Source organism: Anoplopoma fimbria, chromosome 4, assembly GCF_027596085.1.
Source record: "Anoplopoma fimbria isolate UVic2021 breed Golden Eagle Sablefish chromosome 4, Afim_UVic_2022, whole genome shotgun sequence".
Lineage (NCBI taxonomy): Eukaryota > Metazoa > Chordata > Actinopteri > Perciformes > Anoplopomatidae > Anoplopoma > Anoplopoma fimbria.
Genome location: NC_072452.1, coordinates 4,515,184 through 4,534,958, shown reverse-complemented (window position 1 = coordinate 4,534,958; position 19,775 = coordinate 4,515,184). Strand labels below are relative to the sequence as shown.

The 19,775-nt window shown below is 40.6% G+C and overlaps 1 protein-coding gene across 1 annotated transcript in view; it reads right to left on the bottom strand.

Annotated features, from left to right (window-relative positions):
* il1rapl2 (interleukin 1 receptor accessory protein-like 2) overlaps positions 1-19,775 on the bottom strand; it is a 327,856-nt gene that overhangs the window by 120,921 nt on the left and 187,160 nt on the right. The window contains exons 4-5 of the mRNA XM_054597719.1: positions 5,313-5,499; positions 5,074-5,227 (exon numbers count right to left, since the gene is read on the bottom strand). Coding sequence (XP_054453694.1) covers positions 5,074-5,227; positions 5,313-5,499 — 341 coding nt within the window. The remainder of the gene's footprint in view (positions 1-5,073; positions 5,228-5,312; positions 5,500-19,775) is intronic.

The following is a 19,775-nucleotide window of genomic DNA, read 5'->3' as shown; positions in this document are numbered from 1 at the left end:
GTCTTATCTTATCTTATCATCTGTCATTAGTCCCCCAACTCTTCTGTGTGCATTTCTAGCAAAAGAAATGTACCTCACTGACATTTCTAATTCTACTGAATTTTTTGGGCAAATGAATTAAAGTGTCCCTGAAAAGCGATGTAGCGCGGCGAGCCTCGATGTTTCACAGTAAGTCTAGACCCAAGCACATCCCGGGGCTAAGAATTGACAGTATGAACAGCATTGTAAACACAAGTGATTACCCCAGCGATCACAAAGCGTACACTCCCCGAGCGGTGCAGCGGTTAATTAAAAGCTGCAAATGTTTAAAAAACTAACAGTGAGGAGCTTTGAAAGAAGCAGAGGTTGACATTTAGAACACATCCTCCCGTTGCAGGTTTTTCCTCCATCTCACAGCCAACTTTCTATTTCTAGCACTTCTTTTCAGCTAAGTGTGTTTTTTTGCTCGAATCAACATCGTAGCCAGCGGCTGATCTGCAGGCTCTGCCCGTGTCTTTACTTTAATCTCCATTTAATGTTTAAAACCTGCTGCCAAGTGACACAGACCTAACTACAGGATGAAGGACAGAGATGTTTTAGCCAAGGGCCTGGCACACACTGACGGATGTTCTGGTTTCACTGGAAATCGTTCACAGTGCGAGCGTGCTGACAGAAATAATACGGAGCTGAGGTTGAAGAAATCCCCGTTTCCACCTTGTGAGATGGATGAAACCTTCAGTGCAGCTGGGATGCTGAAGTACCATGACACAGTAAATCTCCTACAAAGATTCACAACAGATACACTCACAATTTATACATTCACGCACACACAAATTTTGTTGTGGGTCACGAAGCGCTGGCCTGACGTGGCCGGAGAATTGGCCCTGAGCTGTGTGTTTGTGGACACGGCGAGAAAGGAGGCGGGTGGAGAGCGAGAGGCTGCGAGGAGATGGAAAAGCAATAAGAGTCCGAGATAAATCAGCCTCCCAGCAGTTAGCGTGCTCAGCATCGGGCCGACACACACAAACACAAACATCTTGGGTCATTCATGCTTATATTGCTTCACTGAGTTCTTCTGTATTTCTGTAACTTATCTGATAATGACCCCAAAAACAGCAACACAGGGAAATAAAGGGAGGTGGACATGAAACTTACTGGTGTATGAAAAGACCAATCAAATCGTCCTGACTTCTGGTACCTGCAATTTGTTGATTCTTGTCTCCTTGACACACTGTTCTGTGTTGAAGACAAGATTTATTTTATTGTGTTCATGGGGTTTAACATACATAGATTCATTAAGCTATTTCTGCTGATAAAATGTGGATTCTCTGAGAACTACAGTTTCCCTTTGCGTCTCATTTACCTGTGTGTAGTGCAGTGTTGAAGTACTCAACACTGGTCTTTGAACATCTGTCTCGCAATCAACAGCACTTTTACTCGGTCTTGTCTCGGTATCAGACTGGTCTCAGGGTTTTATTTCTAGTCCAGTCGAGACCACAACTGCATCGATATCGCTTCATTGCATGTGTGTTGATTTGTTTGTCAATTGTCATTGACATTACTGGGATCGCTCAAAGAAATTGAATACAATTCATCTATTGATTATTTGATCAAGAAATTTCTCAAGGTAAGACTCTATATGCCTGAGAGTTGACTAGTCGATTTGATGTTGCTACCCTCGTTAGTCATAAACCAGAGATACTCGTCGGATGAACTTATATTTTATTAATGTACACATGCAGTGGAGAGCTGCTGCTCTTCCTGCAGCAGCAGCGGTTCTCTGCTCTTATCCGAACTCATCAACCCGTCCTGAGTCACCTCCACCCCGCCTCGTTCTCCCGACCCCTTCCTTCCACAACCTCCTTTTTCTTTCCTCCTCTTTGATTTAGGTTTTTCAAACAAGTTTTGATTGTCTGTGGTGCTGTTGTGCTTCAACCCCCCCCCCCTTAATGCAGATACAGGCTAGAGAATAAACCCTTTTTTTGTAAACCACAGCTGTTTGCTATGTAAAGAAAATATATAGTGGCTGTGGCTGTTAGCTGTGAGGTGCCAGCCATGCTGTGAGACAATCTAAATATCCCAATCTCGGATCTTGCCCCTTTACCTTTATATGTTAAATTGTGATGGATTTTGACAGTTTGTTTTCGACTGGTCGACTCGTCTTAGTTTAAACTTTTGTTTAAACGTCAGGCACATTAGTCGTAAGGAACGTTCCCATACGCTATGAATAGTAATAAAAGAAGTGAATGAATAGAAGCTTCTGTGGGTGTCTTTATGGGGTATGTGGATCTTTCATACCAATTTGAGGAGTGCCTCTGGTTTGCATGTTCCACTAGCCAAGTCTGTAAGGCGCGTGTGGGGCTGGAACTGGTCTGGTCTTGGTCGTGACTTGGTCTCGGTTTCGTGGTCTTGTTCACAACACCGTCAGAATGTGATCCTTTGGCTGTGTTCTAATTGCATTTGTACAGTTATTATAGTTCATGTGTATGAACAGCATTGTGTTAGCAATTGTCAATGTGGACAAGCAACAGAAAAGTACTGTATTAACATTGTATTTAACAAAACACAGCACTATAGTTCTGTAGACCTTTCTGTAGCACTATTTCTGATTTCATTGAATAAAACACAGCAAAGCTCTGCATGCAGGAGAACAGGAATCATATCTGATCACAGTGTTCAGCAACTACAATCTAAGAGATGTTACAACGTGACGACCCAACACGGGAGCCAACAGAAGCTGTTTCTTTACACAATAAACGAACAGGGAAGAAAATGTGTTTTCCCACGTTATCTTCCTTCACAGAGGAGAGAAGATGAAGGGAAGTGAGGAAAAGTGGCTCTGAATAATTCCTTGACAAATGAAGCGATGCCTTCATATCGACTCCACTCAACAAAAGGTTGCCGTACATCTGAACCAAATCACAAAGTGCAAGATGAAAAAGACCCAAGCTTTGGTCCTGAAATTCAAAATGTAAGAGATATGGAGCATCAAATGCATGACAGCCTACTCAAAGGACATTGTTCAAGGATAATCCACTTTTACTCTGTGCTGCTTGTCATGGCACATCCACTATGTCAGACTAAAAGATCACTCAGTGTTGTGTGTTTTAGTGTGTGTGTGTGTGTGTGTGTTTTAGTGTGTGTGTGAGGGAACGTGACTGAATGTGTTAGCAAAGGCAGAGTGCATATTGTGTGTGTCATAGAAAATAAACGCACAATGTTGTCACTCATTGCTCACAGACACCAACATGCATAATGCACATGGCACAACGTCAAAACTCAAGCATGCATGTGCAAACAATCAAAGGGACTGCAGCCCTCCCCCACACACACTCACACACACACACACACACACACACACACACACACACACACACACACACACACACACACACACACACACACACACACACACACACACAGTATAAAAGTGCAGATGCAAGTCAGCTTAAACGCCTAACAGCATGTTACTGCAGAGTCAAATTTAAGTCTAAAGCCACAGAAGCTTGAAGCAACATGTGTTTAATCTGGGAATAAAACAAATAGACCAAACGCAAATACACAACATGGTGCCATGAATGCACTTTTTAGGGTAGAATTATATTGCGCAAAGAGGAAACTTTAAAAGTGCTGCAGTAATGATGAATGATGAATGATGTATTGCTGAGTCTAGGCATCTGTCAAAAATAATGGATGCTCTGGAGTCAGTGAGAGATCCATTGTATATTAAAAGACGCCAGAGTACATATTCCTGTCATGGTTTGAGTCCACTCTCTTTCTTTGATTCGTCAATTTTCCCAAAAACCACTCGGGTGGAGTGGTGTAACGCACATATAATTTATCAATTCTGTAAAATAAGACAGATTGAATTGATACCCAAGTAGCCTAGCGTTGGCGTACACTGTCTGAGTCTGCCTGACCTAATGAACACCCAGGACCTTTACAATTCACATGTTTGTACTGTCCAAAAGCAGTTGACAAACGCGTCCTATCTGTTTGTCTGTAGCAATCCATCTCAACCCATCATCTCCTGTCATAGAACCAAGGACAACATATAGAACATTCCTAATTACCATTGGTAATGCCACTTCTTCTACTACCCATCTCACGTGGTGGGGGACATCGCTTGCAATTTTTTTCATTTTTATGCTGAAGACACCCGGCTGTATGTACCAATATCACTTGGGGAAAATCATCATCTTAGCATTTTCGGACCGGTGGGAACTCTTTGATAGAACTGGGTGTCCCCAGAATGGTTTGGTCTGTTCAACAATGTTCAACAATTTCCTGCATTGAGAGGACTATATAGATCAGGGATCATATTATTTGGTCCACTCAACTCTGTTCATGGCAACATTGAACACCTGAGCAGTTTTCAATACATTTTACCTTGGAGTCAAACTCTTTTAATGCTCAAGGTTGTACAGTCCTGCTTTTTCAACTCAAAACAACACTCCAAAATGAGATATTGTTATAAACTCTTTTATCATCTAACTTGGATAAATGTATCCATGCTTTTATTTTATGCAGTTTGGACATTTATTCATAACCACCCCATAGTTCTCTCTCTCTCGTTTGCAGTTACTATAAATATACAGCAGCAAGCATCTTAACAAATTCAAGCAAGCATGAACTCATCACCCCCTAAGCCTCCCTTAAGTAGCTTTCAGAATTGGTTTCAAAATGGTTATGATTACCTTTGGGGCTACATTAGGCCTAGCCCCAAAATACATCTGTGAACTCCTAAACCTGTCATGAGCAGGACAGCAGCCTGAGGTCCTCTGGTGAGAGTCCTCTGGTTGTTTATCTGTCCAGGTTAGTAACTAGAGGCTTTGCCGTGATTTAACCATCATCAGTCCCTTTTTTATCCAATCCTATCCTCCCATGTCATGTTCCTCCCCATTCAACGCTTTTTAACTCTATTGTATAGTATCCTGTCCTGTCCAACTCATCCCATTGAAACGTATCATTCCCTATCCCATCCTATTTTTCTAAATATCCACATGGTAAACCCATCCATCGAACCATTCATCCATCCATCCATCCATCCATCCATCCATCCATCCATCCATCCATCCATGAATCATGTCCTACCTGTAACTTTGAGTTGTGTTGTCCGCCGCACCAGTCTGGATCCATACTGCAACTCACAGGTGTAATTTCCCCCGTCACCCTCTTCCACCTCAGGAATCCAGATGTGCGTAGTGTTAACAGTGATGGAGCTTCTCCATTCAACCCGCTCACACTCCTGACAAGAGACAAGGACTGATCAAGTTACAAGATTCTACAGATGACTTAGGTATGGTTACTCTAATCTTTTTTGTGTGTCGTACCTTATACCAGGTCATCTGGGGTTGCTTGTAGGGGGCCAAATAGTCTTCTATCTCAGGACAGGTGATCATTTTGCTATGGGTGATCTCAGCTTTCTCAAGATGTCGGATTTTGCTGCTGAAGCATCTCCCCTCATCCCTCTCCTCCACAATCATGGACATGGACACCTTCATGCAGTATGTCGAGTTCCTAAAGATAACAGACACATCATTGGACAACAATTTTTTATCATGTTCTACTGACTTAAATGTCAGAATTTAAAACTTGTATTTTTTCATCAAAGAACAGTGACATGAGCCATTCCTCCATTTGTCCAAAACTGAAACTCAGGGTTAGGTGTAAACAGTGTACGAGCTTTTTTCACGATGAAAGTATTGGGTTGATCGTCTGGCACTGCCATGGGTATTTTGGTGAAAGTATAGACCCTCTGACATCTCAGTGCCTACTTGACATCAATGAGGGAATTGGCGTCTAGAAGAAATGACTGGTTGTACAACCTTTAACACACACAAACAAAACATCACATCACATCTTCAGGCAATGGTGTATTCATTGTATTGCATCAAAATCAGAATTGGTGAGTGTCTGTTTTTTTCTTTTTTGTCTGTTTTTATTTATGCCCAGAATCAAATTGCCCTTCTGGATTAATAAAGTTGTATTGTATTGTATTGTATTGTATAATGGTTGCTCTCATTGTGCATTCACCGAAATAGAAATACAGCTAAAAACAAGGACAAAAAAGCTGAACACCCAGTTGGGATTTAAAATATCAGGGTTTGTCCATCATGACACAGTGTAATTGTTGGTATTTGGTTTCATTAAAATAACTAAATAACTAATAACTAAAGCCCAATGTCGATCAAAAGTACAATTCAATTCAATTCAATTCAGTTTATTTTGTATAGCCCAGAATCACAAATTACAAATTTGCCTCAGAGGGCTTTACAATCTGTGCACATGCGACATCCTCTGTCCTTACAAGTAAGTAAGTGGTAGGAAAAGGACTATAGAAGTGTCCAAGCAAGCCATGACAGACATCATCAATTGCATTATTTGCTTAGAAAGGCCTATGTTGCCCAACTGTCATGGCAAGAGAGATGTTTGGGTGATAAAAGTAAAATAGCTGTGGGAAGTTCCAGCTTTTGAGCTGCCGCAAGCCCTTATTTTCTTAATTTTAGGCTAATGTTAGTTCTCAATTGATACATCCGGTACACCGGGTAAGCATTTGATAGAGCTCTTTATCAGAGCTACTGTAATGCATCATGGTGGTATTTAATAATAATAATTAAGCCTTTATTAGTCCCACAATGGGGAAATTATTTCTCTGCATTTAACCCATCCCGGAGGAGCAGTGGGCTGCAATGAAGCGCCCGGGGAGCAACTTGGGGTTAGGTGTCTTGCTCAAGGACACCTCGGCATGTTGCCGGTAGAGGGGTTTGAACCACCAACCTTGTGGTTACAGGACAAGCGCTCTACCTCATGTGCCACAGCCGCCACTATTTGCTACTCATCCTGACGATGACCCAATTCCATAATATACATGTGCTAGTGCTAATTGTACACTTTCTCAGCAAATGCTGAGATAAATGTTGGCAAAATGGTTAAAAAATTCAATGTGGGATTCATATGTGTGTGAGACAAAGATTTATCAGTCTCTCTCAGGCCAACTTGAAATTAGAGCTCCACAGCAAAGCCAGTAGCCAGTAGAGTAGCTATTAGCGAAATTCGGTAGATAACAGAGAGTAGCTGGTAGCTAAGTATAGTTTTGGATTCAATATTTTTGGTAAGCAACAGTTTGCTAATATGTTGATGCTCTGTTTACAGTTCAAAGCTACCTAAATAATACAGAATAGATGTTTTTCAAGCCAGACCTAAACTGCCTTGTGTTTGTACAACTTATACAATTAAGGGAGAGCAATAATTGTATAAGATGTGCAGGAACAGAGCTGAACTAATTACTTATAAGACAGGTCTACTCTTTGGACTGTGTTGAGAATATGTGAGTTGTCATTTTTGCCTGATGTTGGAGGGTTAGATATATAACTCACTACATCCTGCTGCTATGACGTTACTATGTGACAGTGTGAGCCTTGAGCCTTATCATCTAATGAAATGAAAAGAAAAAAACTTTGAAAGTTTGTTACTATGTGTATGATGCAAAATTTGTCATTTTGGATTTAAAAGTTTTAAAAAACTGCTCAAGGTGATAGTAATTGTTTGAGTGCGTGTTTGTGTGTGTGTGTGTGTGTGTGTGTGCGTGTGTGTGTGTGTGTGTAGGTGTTCTCCCAAGTTCACCTCCAGACACAAAGGAACACATTGATCTCTCTTTCTCTCTCTCTCTCTCTCTCTCTCTCCCACACACACTGGGAGGACTCATCCATTGTCCCCCAAACTATAACCTCTCATCTAAGTGGATCTAAACCACTTATCCCATCAGTGCTGTGTGTGTGTGTGTGTGTGTGTGTGTGTGTGTGTGTGTCAGTGTGGTTGGTGTTTATGTGAGTGTGTGTCATACAGGGGACACAGGGATTTTTTTGTTGTTGTCATTGACCTAACCAAGACCACAGAGCATTGAACTAGAGGCCTGGAAAGCCTTTTATCCACCCATCCATCTCTGAGTTTCTCACCTCCTCATCAATCCATCTCCAGCCTACGGCATCTTGTTTTCCCTCCTGTGGTTCAGGCCCACGTCTCCAAGCATTAGTGCTGAGCGATGAATCCTATTTTCATCGCCTTTGCGATATGAACAACGCAACAAACGTAATGAATAAGTAAAGTCGTTTTTATTTCGGGAGGGTTACCGAAACCCGGTATTCATTTCTGCTAAATATCTGAAATGAAATGCAGACAGGCAATGTTTGCAAGCAGCTGGTAAACATGGTGGAGCACTTATAAACTAGCCAGAGTCAATGTTGCTCTCAATGGGAAGAAGACTTTGCTAACGGGGTGCCCCAAGGGACTGAAGAATCCATTATCGGAGGTTAAATGTTATCTGAAGTTACGGCTGTTTGAACTAAACCCAGACAGTGAATGCTACTAACACCATTTATTCTGTGTGCTTGAAATATGATTACGAATGACTCATGTAGATCATGAATCACGCGGTAAAACCTACACATGCTCTATCAATATTGAAATGTGATGAAATATCTTAATTCAAAGCAAAATCAGAGTCGCCCTCGCATGAGGAACGGTCACAAAACACTCTCACGCAATCCGGGAGCTGAAAGGGATTTTTATGTTAAAACATTCTTTCATCTTGTTGCTTTGATGATATTGCTCTATACGTTCATGCCAGCGCGACACATTGAACCGAGATGAACTGAAAAAGCTTCCTCTTGTTTGTCCTATCCGCTCCGTCCCGTCTCTTCCCCCCCGATGTATCAGCCTTTTGTCACTGTCCCTCCCCCTCTGCCTGTCCAACCCAGAATCCGGAGGCCTGATGCTAAACGGTCAAAACAGCAACTACGTCAAGACAAATGTTTTATGCATATCTCAATATAAACATGACGATTCGATTAGACCGCAATGCAAACGCTGTGTCAGAAGCATTTAGCGCATGCTGGGGCCCCTCTAAGGGATGCAAATTGTGTGTGGGTGTGTATTTATATGTGGAAGAGGTTTAAATGCTTCAGTTACTAAAATTGGCCCTTAGGTAAAAGACACAAGAGTGTTTCATTTAAGAGCTGCACATTTAGATTCTGTGCTTTATCATAATGAAAAAAGGTCTTTGTATCTAAAATAATGAAGGTATCTCGAAGTTGAGATATAGTAAAATCCAACTGTGAATTTATTTGTGATTATTGGAAGAAAGAAGAACCTACAGCCACTAAAAAATGAATATCCAACAGATCCAATATAGCCTTAGCTTAATACTGTATATCCATCCAACACTTAATTACAATATGTTCGTTGCATTTGTTTGTGAAGCAGAAGCAGATGGGTTGGGAATAATGACAGAGGGTATACCAATAACTAAGATTGCATCCCAAACATCTCCTAGATGTGTCACAGCAGTTCCAGTGTATTTACAGAGTGAATCTGAGGTTGGAACTCTCCTTTATGCTTCTTCCTAGAACAACTTCAGTTGACTTTGGAAATCAAAGATATTTGAAATCAGCTCATTCTTCTTGCCAACAGATGTATTTTCAGCACTTTTCCCTGACTTTATTCCTCTGTGTGAGTTGCCAGCAGACATCTGAAGAGACAATAAAAAGTGCAATTTGTATAGATGCAAAAAAGACACCTCCACCGCTGTATCCAAATATTATAAAGAATCAATTGATTTTTTGGGAAGTTTTTTTTTTGTTAGATTATAAGAGGTAGATGAGAGGAATACCACTTTCATCACTTTTATACTAAATATAGGCCTACAAAGCAGTTGCTGCCGTCAGATGGTTATCTAAGCTAAGCAAACAGCTAGTTTATGTCAATCAAAGGTAACAAAAGTTGTGATTTCATGGGGAGCTTTGAGCCAGTAGCAGTGATTTCAATCATGGTGAGGACAAGACAAGATAAGGCTAGCTGTTTAACTATGTCTGCAGTTTTAATGCAAAGCTAAGCTACTAGAAGCTAAGCAGCCTTCTACTTAGCTTACAGACGTGACAGTAACAATCTTCTCATCCAACTCTCAGCAAGAGAGTGAATGAGCATATTTTCCAAAATGTCAAACTATTACTTATTTGAGATTTTGCACTTCTGGAAATCTTATGAATTACCTTTTCATTTCCCATGTCTGTGCCTGCAGAGCCTTTATTGAGAATGACCATATTATGCTGACATATATTATGTTAAGTGAGTGAAATAACACAAGAAAATAGTTGGTTTAACCTTTGAGTTTTTTGTGGTTAAATTCTAAGAAAATTATAACAATTACACTTCTACCTAAATCTCCCTGAAGATAAAAGCTGTTAATGGAACATCTTAGCCCTTAAGACGGCTTTCAATGTAAATGAATGTGTCAAGAGGGACATTACTGTGGCACAGGACTTTTATTAAGCTATCAAAAAAAAAAATGGCTGTGAGAAACAGAATAAAAATGAGCAAAGGTCTTGAAATGCTGAATAACAGAGTTAATATAGTGCTACAGATTAGACTGTGCAGGGATGGCATTTATGGTTCATCTTGGTCCTATTAGAGATGTGTTTGCATTTCGCAGCCTCAGGTAATTCATTCTCATGAGACGTGCACACTTTGCAGGCCAAACAAAGCAGCTTTAACAGCACTGGTGATTATTGGGATCATGCATGGGACACATATCCACGTTATTGCCAGTCTAATCTGTTTAACAACAACATTATCTACTGTACCAAGGCTCACCACTACCAGTAGGAAATAATGTCTTACCAAGTGAATAAGAGATAAATCATGATAATAGGATTATTGCGTCCACATAAAAAAAAAGAAAAAAAAAGAAAGGGTATTGCATGTCAGCTTGTAAGGATTGCAGAAATATTAAAGGGTTGGTTCACTCAATTAGCAAACAAGAGGGGCTGCTTGCCAGGGATTTTTCAGCTTTTCCACTTTTTCCCTCTCCTTTAATGTGTTATATATATATTTTTTTTACATGTAAAAGGTCCGTAGAGTGTAAAACCTGAAGAATTACTGCTCCCGAGCTGCCTGAAACGGCTGTTTTTAGTGTGGTTGGAATTGTGCAGCATAGCTTTAGTACCTATTATAGAAAGGTTAAAACGACACATCGTGATTTTAGATTTGGTTTATGTGTGTGGTTATTTCTCTGAAGGACGCCGCTAAACAGCCCAGATACAAGATGTTAATAAGTGAGCTATAATGTGCTGGTATAGGCAAGCTGTTTCCCCCTTTATGATAAGCTAAGCTAGGCTAGCTAGTTGCTGTAGCTTCATTTGAAGCATTCAGACACAAGAGTGGGACTGATTTTCTCACCAATCTCTCTGCAACAAAGTGATTATGTGTATTTCCCAAGATGTCGAACGAGTCCTTTAACTTAATTTATTAATTTATTCAGTTAGTATTTAATACACATCAGGCCACACCACATTTGCTGATTGTAACATTGTTGTAAAATTACTTCTTGTGACAAATTTGAGGCATGTAAAGGGTGAAAAGGTGACAAAGATTCAGATGCAGATGAAGTAACATTTGCACTGTCAATGTTTAGGAACAATATTCATAATGAAAATAATGTAGGAGCACTTTCCCTAAAGGCAACTGGTAACAATAGGCTATAAAACTGAAACGCTTGTGTTATGCAGGAAATGCAAGGGAATTGAAAATATCAAAATCCACACAATAATTGAAAAATAAGTGTGTATTAGGGGAAGTTTCACTCCAACAAGTTAGTTTCACTTTGGCTATGCGCCAATGTCAATGCCAATTACTTTTGAATTTGTTTTATCCGTTTATGTCTGCTGAAAGCAGTGGGGATAAGGGGTTATTTCTTTTCATTTGTTTTGGTTCCCTTCTGAAATGCACCATGGCGTCTGGTGGAATCATTCCCCCTAAACCCCCCTCAATTTAAAAAAACTCATCTGATCTGCATGAATCACATAGGTGGTGGATTTTGTGTTAAAAGTGGCAAATTTGGCCCAAAGTTGACAAGATTGCATGCAGGAAATTCTCTCATTAGCGGTGCAACGGACCATTGTTGATCCGTCATCTGTACGGATCCGCCCCCTCTCGGTTCAGCGCGCATTTGAGTCACCCATTAGTTACAGAGTTTAACTTTAACCATCACTGTGTGAAATAAAGTTTTGCTGACCATCGTTTTCTGGCAATATTCAGTAAAATATGAAATCAGGACATCGACCTTTATGCTTTAACTGATCATTTTTCCATGGTAAACAACCAATATGTGTTTAAATTGACGGAAGAGCTAGTAACGTTAGCAGCACCGCTAACGGCCAACGAAACCAATGTTCATTTTAGTTACATTATGATGCGTGAGGCTCTGTTCAGTGAAAATGAGTATTGTGATGCGAGTATCTTGATGTGTTCACATATAATCTTTTAAAATGTCGTTTTTGTGAAAACTTGAATACACATAAATGTTTGAAGGGGACGTTTTCACAGCAACACGTTATAGATTTTGCAGAGGAAATTATGAGCTGTTTTTCAGTCTAAGAAGCTCATAATACATCATTCAAATGACAAATGACAAAATGATTGTTTGAATCAATTACATTTAGATCTTGTATTTCCTTATCATTTGAATTGTGTTATAAATGACTATAACAAAGGATAACATTTCAAATTTCAAACAGACTTCAGAGCAGTTGAAATGATTTTTGGTACGGTGGCAAAGAAAAAAAAATAGTCTGGAGCCTTGTAGACCAGCTGCTATAGTCAAACAACAAAGGATGGTGTTTCTGCCAATTTGGATCATCAATGATCAGCAATTAGTATGGGCAGAAAAAAATCTGTTATATTTGCTGCCTTATTTCTTTTGTGCTGAACCGTTCCGTGACTCTGATCCGTGACTCTGCTCTGTGATGCGACCCAAGTGTTTTATTATCCATTGCACCACTATCTATCTCTCATGGTCTTGTAAATGTGTGTCCTCTGCTGCTCTGTACAGGACTATGCTGCTATAAGTAACGGACCTGCTTTGGCAAACATGCCTTACAAATAAATTTGGCCCGACTTGACAATCTAATGCCAGTAAAAACCTGTCCTCCTGGAAATGAATGAGGTGAAAAGAGAGATTTAAAAGGTGAAAGGAAAGATTTGTGGATGCCATTCTGTGTCTAATGTGAGTGGCTGACATTCATAACCCTTCTGTTATCAGCAATTTTAAAGTGTGTGTGTGTGTGTGTGTGTGTGTGTGTGTGTGTGTGTGTGTGTGTGTGTGTGTGTGTGTGTGTGTGTGTGTGTGTGTGTGTGTGTGTGTGTGTGTGTGTGGTCTGCTGGGTGTGGCTTGTTATTTTGTAACATGGCCAAGAAAGGCTACAGTTGGTTGGCCTGTATTTGCATTTGAAGACAGCTATGAATAAAACATGGAATATCACAGTTTCTACTATTTGCATATTATCTGTTTGTGTGTTTGTGAGTCTATGTATGTGTGTGTTTCTAAGTCTCTATCTATTAACAGGGATGAGGAATGTGCTGCCATGCTGAAACAGAAGTCAAGTGAGAGCCAAAACATCCCTCAATGCAACTGGCAACCCCAACCGGAAAAATGAAAAAAGGAAGCAAATAAAACTACTTCAAATTGCATTACATGTCGTAAAATGAAAATCACAATTTACAGCTTCAAAAGCATGTAACAAATTCTTTACTACAAATGATGACGGCCCACTAATTGGATTAGCTCCCCCCCCCCCCCCCATTCCTCAGAGTCTTCAGCTCAGAAGTTCATGTGTTAGTTGAAAGTATGGTTTGAGGCGATCATACTGGCACACTGACAGCAGACGTAGTGAGGCTATAATGACTTTTTTCTTTGATCATAATTTGATGGGATTGCTGTACTCTTGCTGTAATCTGCTACCGTGGCCACAGTCACTTCCAAAGTGTCCTCCGGCAGAGCAGCGTCACTCCTACAGCACAACTCCAGGCGCTCTGCACTGACTGCTAATATTTCATTTTTGTGCATTTGTGTGTGTGTGTGTGTGTGTGTGTGTGTGTGTGTGTGTGTGTGTGTGTGTGTGTGTGTGTGTGTGTGTGTGTGTGTGTGTGTGTGTGTGTGTGTGTGTGTGTGTGTGTGTGTGTGTGTGTGTGTGTGTGTGTGTGTGTGTGTGTGTGTGTGTGTGTGCTTTTGCTCTCCAGCAAACAAAAGAACAAACACAAAATTCCAATTACACAAAATGCAAAATGAGCCATAAATTAATCTCCAAATCAACCCGTAATCCGCCATATCCTCCCCATCAATAAATCAAGTGCACCCTCCCTGCAATAACCCTCCCGTGATCGGGGAAGGCAGCTGGAGGGCGCGTTGAATTACGGCGTTAATAGAGGGGGATGTATCCCGGCCAGCAGGCAGCGTGTTTATACCTGGACGGATCTGCAGATTAATTTGACTATCAATCTAACTAACAGGCAGCGAGAGAGAGAACAGACACCTGAGCATGCTGAGACATTCACACAAACACACATACACACACACACACACACACACACACAACAAATGTCTGTGCATGCAAGTGTCTGAACACAAATGCTTTTAAATAAGGATGCATGAACACAAGCTGTGTTGTGTTACATTATTAAGTGAGGTCTTAATTTCTGCTCATGCAAAGCTTTGTTCAATGTTTAGTTTGGACATTTTTTTCACCAAATGGCAGCAATTAATAATCTTTAGAGCACCAGCGGGACTTTATTGATGCTCCACATGAATGGCAGCACAATGGAGCAGTGGTTAGCACTGTCACCTCACAGAAAGAGGGGGGGGTTATGGTTTTTTGCTATCAGGTTGGGTTAATTGGGGACTCCCAATTGTCTGGGGGTGTGATTGTGATAGTGACTGGTTGTCTGACTCTATGTGCCAGCCCTGTGACTAACTGGTTAACCTGTCCAGTTTGAACCCCAACTGTCATCCAATGACAGATGTGATTGGCTCCTCCCCCCGGCCACCCTCAAGGATAAGCTAACAGCTTGGAAGGGCACATTTTTCCTTTCAGTCATTTAACAAATTAAAAAAATCTCCCGAGCTGCAAGTTGAAAACATCTTTTTATAATTATAGTTGCTGTAGAAAAACTGTTGGACGCAGCAACCAGCCTGCTCAGTGACTCATGTAGGGTTAAGTGTGTATAAGAGGGCAGATCTAAGCATGAGTGTGTGTTCTTGCTACTTGAGTGCTAATACTCTATTACGTGTAAGGTCACCAACCCCGACCAGATCAACATGTGTCACTACTGAAAAGCAACAACCTCCCCAGTGTCCGTATGGACTGATTACACCACAGACATCGTGGATTTGAAACATTTCTTTACTAACATGCATTATCTATTTTAATATCTATCAATTATATTCAAACGGTCTCTTTTTGTTAGTGCCAGGAGGTTATCGAATATGTAGTCAGTTCAAGCCGAGTAGATGGATTTGCACTACTGAGCGTTCTCAGCATAAAGCTACCATATGGACCAGGTGGGAAACACACATGTCGGACAATCATTTAAGATAAGATAAGATAAGATAAGATAATCCTTTATTAGTCCCGCAGCGGGGAAATTTGCAGGCTTACAGCAGCGTAGAGTAAAGTGCACACAAGAGACATAGTAGAAGAAGACAAGATAAAAAAAAAAAATGAAAAAAAAAAAGTATTATAAAGCAATAAAATAAAAAAATAAAAAAGAAAAAAAAAAAAAAAAAAGCTTGGAAGGGCAAATTTAATTGGTGATACAATTATTGTATTGAGAAAAACTTAAAAAAAAAAAGGGCGATTGAGACCATAAACTAAGTTCTTACAATGTTTTCTGAGGGAATAAATCAAGTGAGAAGTAGGGTAGTTTTCTCATAAACTGTGTTCCAATCCAGCAGATGCATCCTTCGCGGTCTACGTCGGCCTTTGAGTACCGCGAAGGCTCCACCGAGCGGTCTCCGAAACGAGACGGCCTGGTTTACAGAGGACTTCCTGTTTGTGTCACCAGCTTTTCGCGCCCCCACCCTTTTGCCGCTCCTGTCTCCTAGCAACCAGCTGTGGTTGTCATAAAAGACTATAAAAGAGGTAAAGCTACATTAAAAGATTAAAATGGACGAGCTGCTGTAAATAGCACAGCTGCTCTCGGTAGCGTTAGCTGGTTAGTTAATAGCGTCACGTAAGTTAACCGATCATTTTAACATAAGTGTGATCTGATCAGGTCCCTTGTTTTTAGTTTTAACACTTGTATCTGTAGATATTCACTTGAGTTAAAACCCCAATAATTACATTTAAATGTGAATTCTCCCGTTGCTGGTCCACTAGTCACCATGTCGATTAAAAAATCAACTTCACCGGCACGCAATGAATCTTGGGATATGTTGGGCCGTGAAGGATCCATCAGTTGTATCCTCTGAATCTGGGAAAAGTAGGCTGCATTTGTCGGCCGCATCAGAAGGAGTCGTTGAAATGGGAAAGCCTCGTCACGGCCGCTGTGACGCAATCGGTCTACAAATACAGCCTCCGAAGGATGCGGCCGCTGGATTGGGACACAGCTATAGACTTCTATACAACCAGACTTTTCTTACAAACACAGGAGTCATCCCCTAATGGATATTAGTAAAGAATGCAAGTTTCGAGCACTTTGGACCAATTTGCCGTGTTTGTAATCCAGCCTGGCTGTGAAATTGCTACGCTAACTGATTCAACACATACCTTGTCCTCTAAAATGAACGAGTAAAAACTGCGTGATTACCATGAAATAAAACTTTAGCTTTATAAGTAATATTGTCAATGCGGTAAGGTCAAATGGACGTCTACCTTTATTCATTTTTGTTGTTTCTGCAGGTTATGAATGAGTGAAGATGGAAACACAGTGTGTGGTGTTGCTTTGGTTCCGCAGCCAATCTGTATGCGAGAAAAGCAGTGCCACCTGGCCAAGGTGACTTCACTGGATGTGTGTTCAGGTGAGTTTGTGTGTACTATTAGTGTTTAGAACTGAGTGCATTCACCACCAGGCCTGTATTTAAAATGAAGTTGTGCAGGCTTGGTTTTATGTGAATCTGTGCCTGTGTGTGCAACTGTTCCAAGTTCACATACTTCTAAAAGATACGCACTAAAAGATCCTTCACATGGAATCCTTGATGAGATTTCCAAACTACTTATTGTCACAAGACACAGGTAAGAAGTGACGCAGGCGTATTCGTGCACGTTGATGTTGTCGTTGGAGCATGTGTACGCATAATGGCCTGTTTCCGCGAGCCTTTTTCTATTTCCCCTATTGTTATGCATAATGTTTATTCATGCAAACATCCAACAACACCAACTTTCCGTGTTGTAACACGTACGGTTTCCCCTCAACCCTTGCTTTTGAGCTCTCATTGGCTGTAGTTCCCAGATATTAAGCATGCTAGATATCTGTAATGTGCCTGCAATGCGTCTTTGAACAGTTCACACACATCAATCAGGGCTGAAGTTGTGTGGTTTTAAGTAAGCATTATGAAAGGTTGTGGAACTGAACACCAAACGATTTCCTCTAAAGGGGTCTACATTTTTCCCACTTAATGAACATTTGAATTATAACATATCTCAAAAATGTAAATGCAGTCTTAAAAAATGATTAATCTCAACATGAATTCAATTAATTAAATGCTGCATATCCTCCTGCAATGACAGTCTGTCTACATTGGAAATTGAAGTTTGGTTGAATGTCAAGGTAGAAAATTGAACATTTCAGAGAAAACTATTATTCTTTTAGTTATCAAGCTGACTGACAAATAAAGAGTACATTTGTCTTCGACAAAGTGAAAGCATACACTTGCAGATGTAAATCTTTGGAATACCTATGGGTTAAATCCGTCGAAACGGTTAGCAGATCACTTTAAGTACCTGCTGGCCCTCAGGCAGTATTCTCCGGGTCTAAAGAGTGAAGCGGATGCTGAAGAGCCTTTAAACTTGCATTCTGTCAAATGTCCATCAGGGGGCGACTCCTCTGGTAGTAAAAAGAAGTCTGATTGTATAGAAGTCTATGAGAAAATGACTCTACTTCTCTCTTGATTTATTCCCTCAGTAAACATTGTAAACATGAGTTTATGGTCTCAATCTCTAGTTTCAAGTCTTCTTCAATACAGCATGATGTTCATTTAGTAAATTATGGTCCTTCAAAGCAGCAGTCCAAAAACAAAAGGGTTGCCTTTAGATTGACTACGCCCACTTCTGATATACAGTATATGCTCACCCTATATTCTCTCTCCCTCTTTCTCTCTCACTCTCTTTTCCTATCACTTTTACTTCATCCACCGCTTGTTTCAGATGGAACATGGAAGCGAGTGTTGCAGCACCAACTCTTGAAGGCTTGGATTTTTCTTTTGTATGTCGCTTTGGCCACAAATGTAAATGAAGAATGCCACTGGGTCACAATTAATGACTTAGTAAGTTCATTTAAATTGCATGCTCATCCAAGGGGTAAAATCATGCTCGCTATTGTCTGTCGTACCTGAAGGACACTTGGGCAGGAGGCGTGGTTGTTGTGAGGATGTAAAACACCACCTTTTCTACGCGGAGGAGTCTTTCTAGCTCTTGCCCCTGCTCTGTCACATAGGCTGCTTGGTAATTCACACATCCAGCTCTGCCCTCCTTTCTGCTCTGACGTAGTCCTCCCCTCCATATCTCCACCAAGTCAGATCGCATTTCAGAGCAACCTAGAACCCCTTCAACATCAAAGCATCAAAACTAAGGCCTACTTTTTTTGCTTTTTAAAGACGAGCCAGGGCAGCAGGCATTGGCTCTAGTTGGCATGCACTGGCACATGTTGGTTCATGTTGGCGAGATAGTGGTACCGAATCAGAGGCTGCCAAGTCATAGAGGACTGCCAAATGAAACTTCAAATGACCGCTCTCTCCTTCTCTGCTCCCATTTTGGCTCTCCACTCCACAACGCTCTCCGTTTTACTTTCACACCGCCGTTGTCAGTTTGTCTTACACTCCCCCTATTTCTCTTCATCTCTTTGTCTCTTCCTCTTTCCACTCTACGTCTTTATCTCCTGCGTCTGCATCTGTTAATATGATGGGGAGAAAGGTTAAACACTTGGCTGGCATTAGAGAAACACCCTTTGTTAAAACTATCTGTGTGTTTCTTGTGTGTGAGTGACCACAGACGGTAGAATCATCCTCTAATGCAAAGAGAGACAGGTGGTTTACCTACTTGCAGTACCACGGGGGGGAACAGCTGAGAGAGACGCATTGGTTGCTTGTCAGTGCTTTCCATAATAACCCAAAAGAGCATTTATTGATGGGGTTACGGTTTGGTTAAATTTGTTCAACTAAAACTACTTGGTTAAGGTGAGATTGGGTTAGGTAAAGGCCACTGGCGCACGTCATTTTTCATTTTAAATAAGATAAGATAAGATAAGATAAGATAAGATAAGATAATCCTTTATTAGTCCCGCAGCGGGGACATTTGCAGACTTACAACAGCGCAGAGTAAAGTGCACACAAGAGACATAGCAGAAGAAGACAAGCTAAAAATAAAAATAAAAATAAAAATAAAAATAAAAAAAAATAAAAAAAAATAAAATAAAAAATGAAAAATAAAAATAAAATAAAACAAGTATTATAAATAAGCAATAAAAAAACAGTAGAAAAACAACAATAACTGAAATACTATATTTACAGACAGAGAAAAAAACCAAAAGCCAAAAAACCCCCAACTATTTCAACTACTTTTAACTTTTTATAAATATAATAAGTCCAGACCTTACCAAAAGGTCGTAGAGAAAACATTGTTAAAAGACCCGGATGTGAAAATTTGCCAGTTCATATGCCCAACCATCCGTCCTGGACTCCTCCCTGAGGTTTACAAATGTCTATGTACCGCTGCCTCGGTTCCAAAAGGAGGACGGTCATTAGTCATATG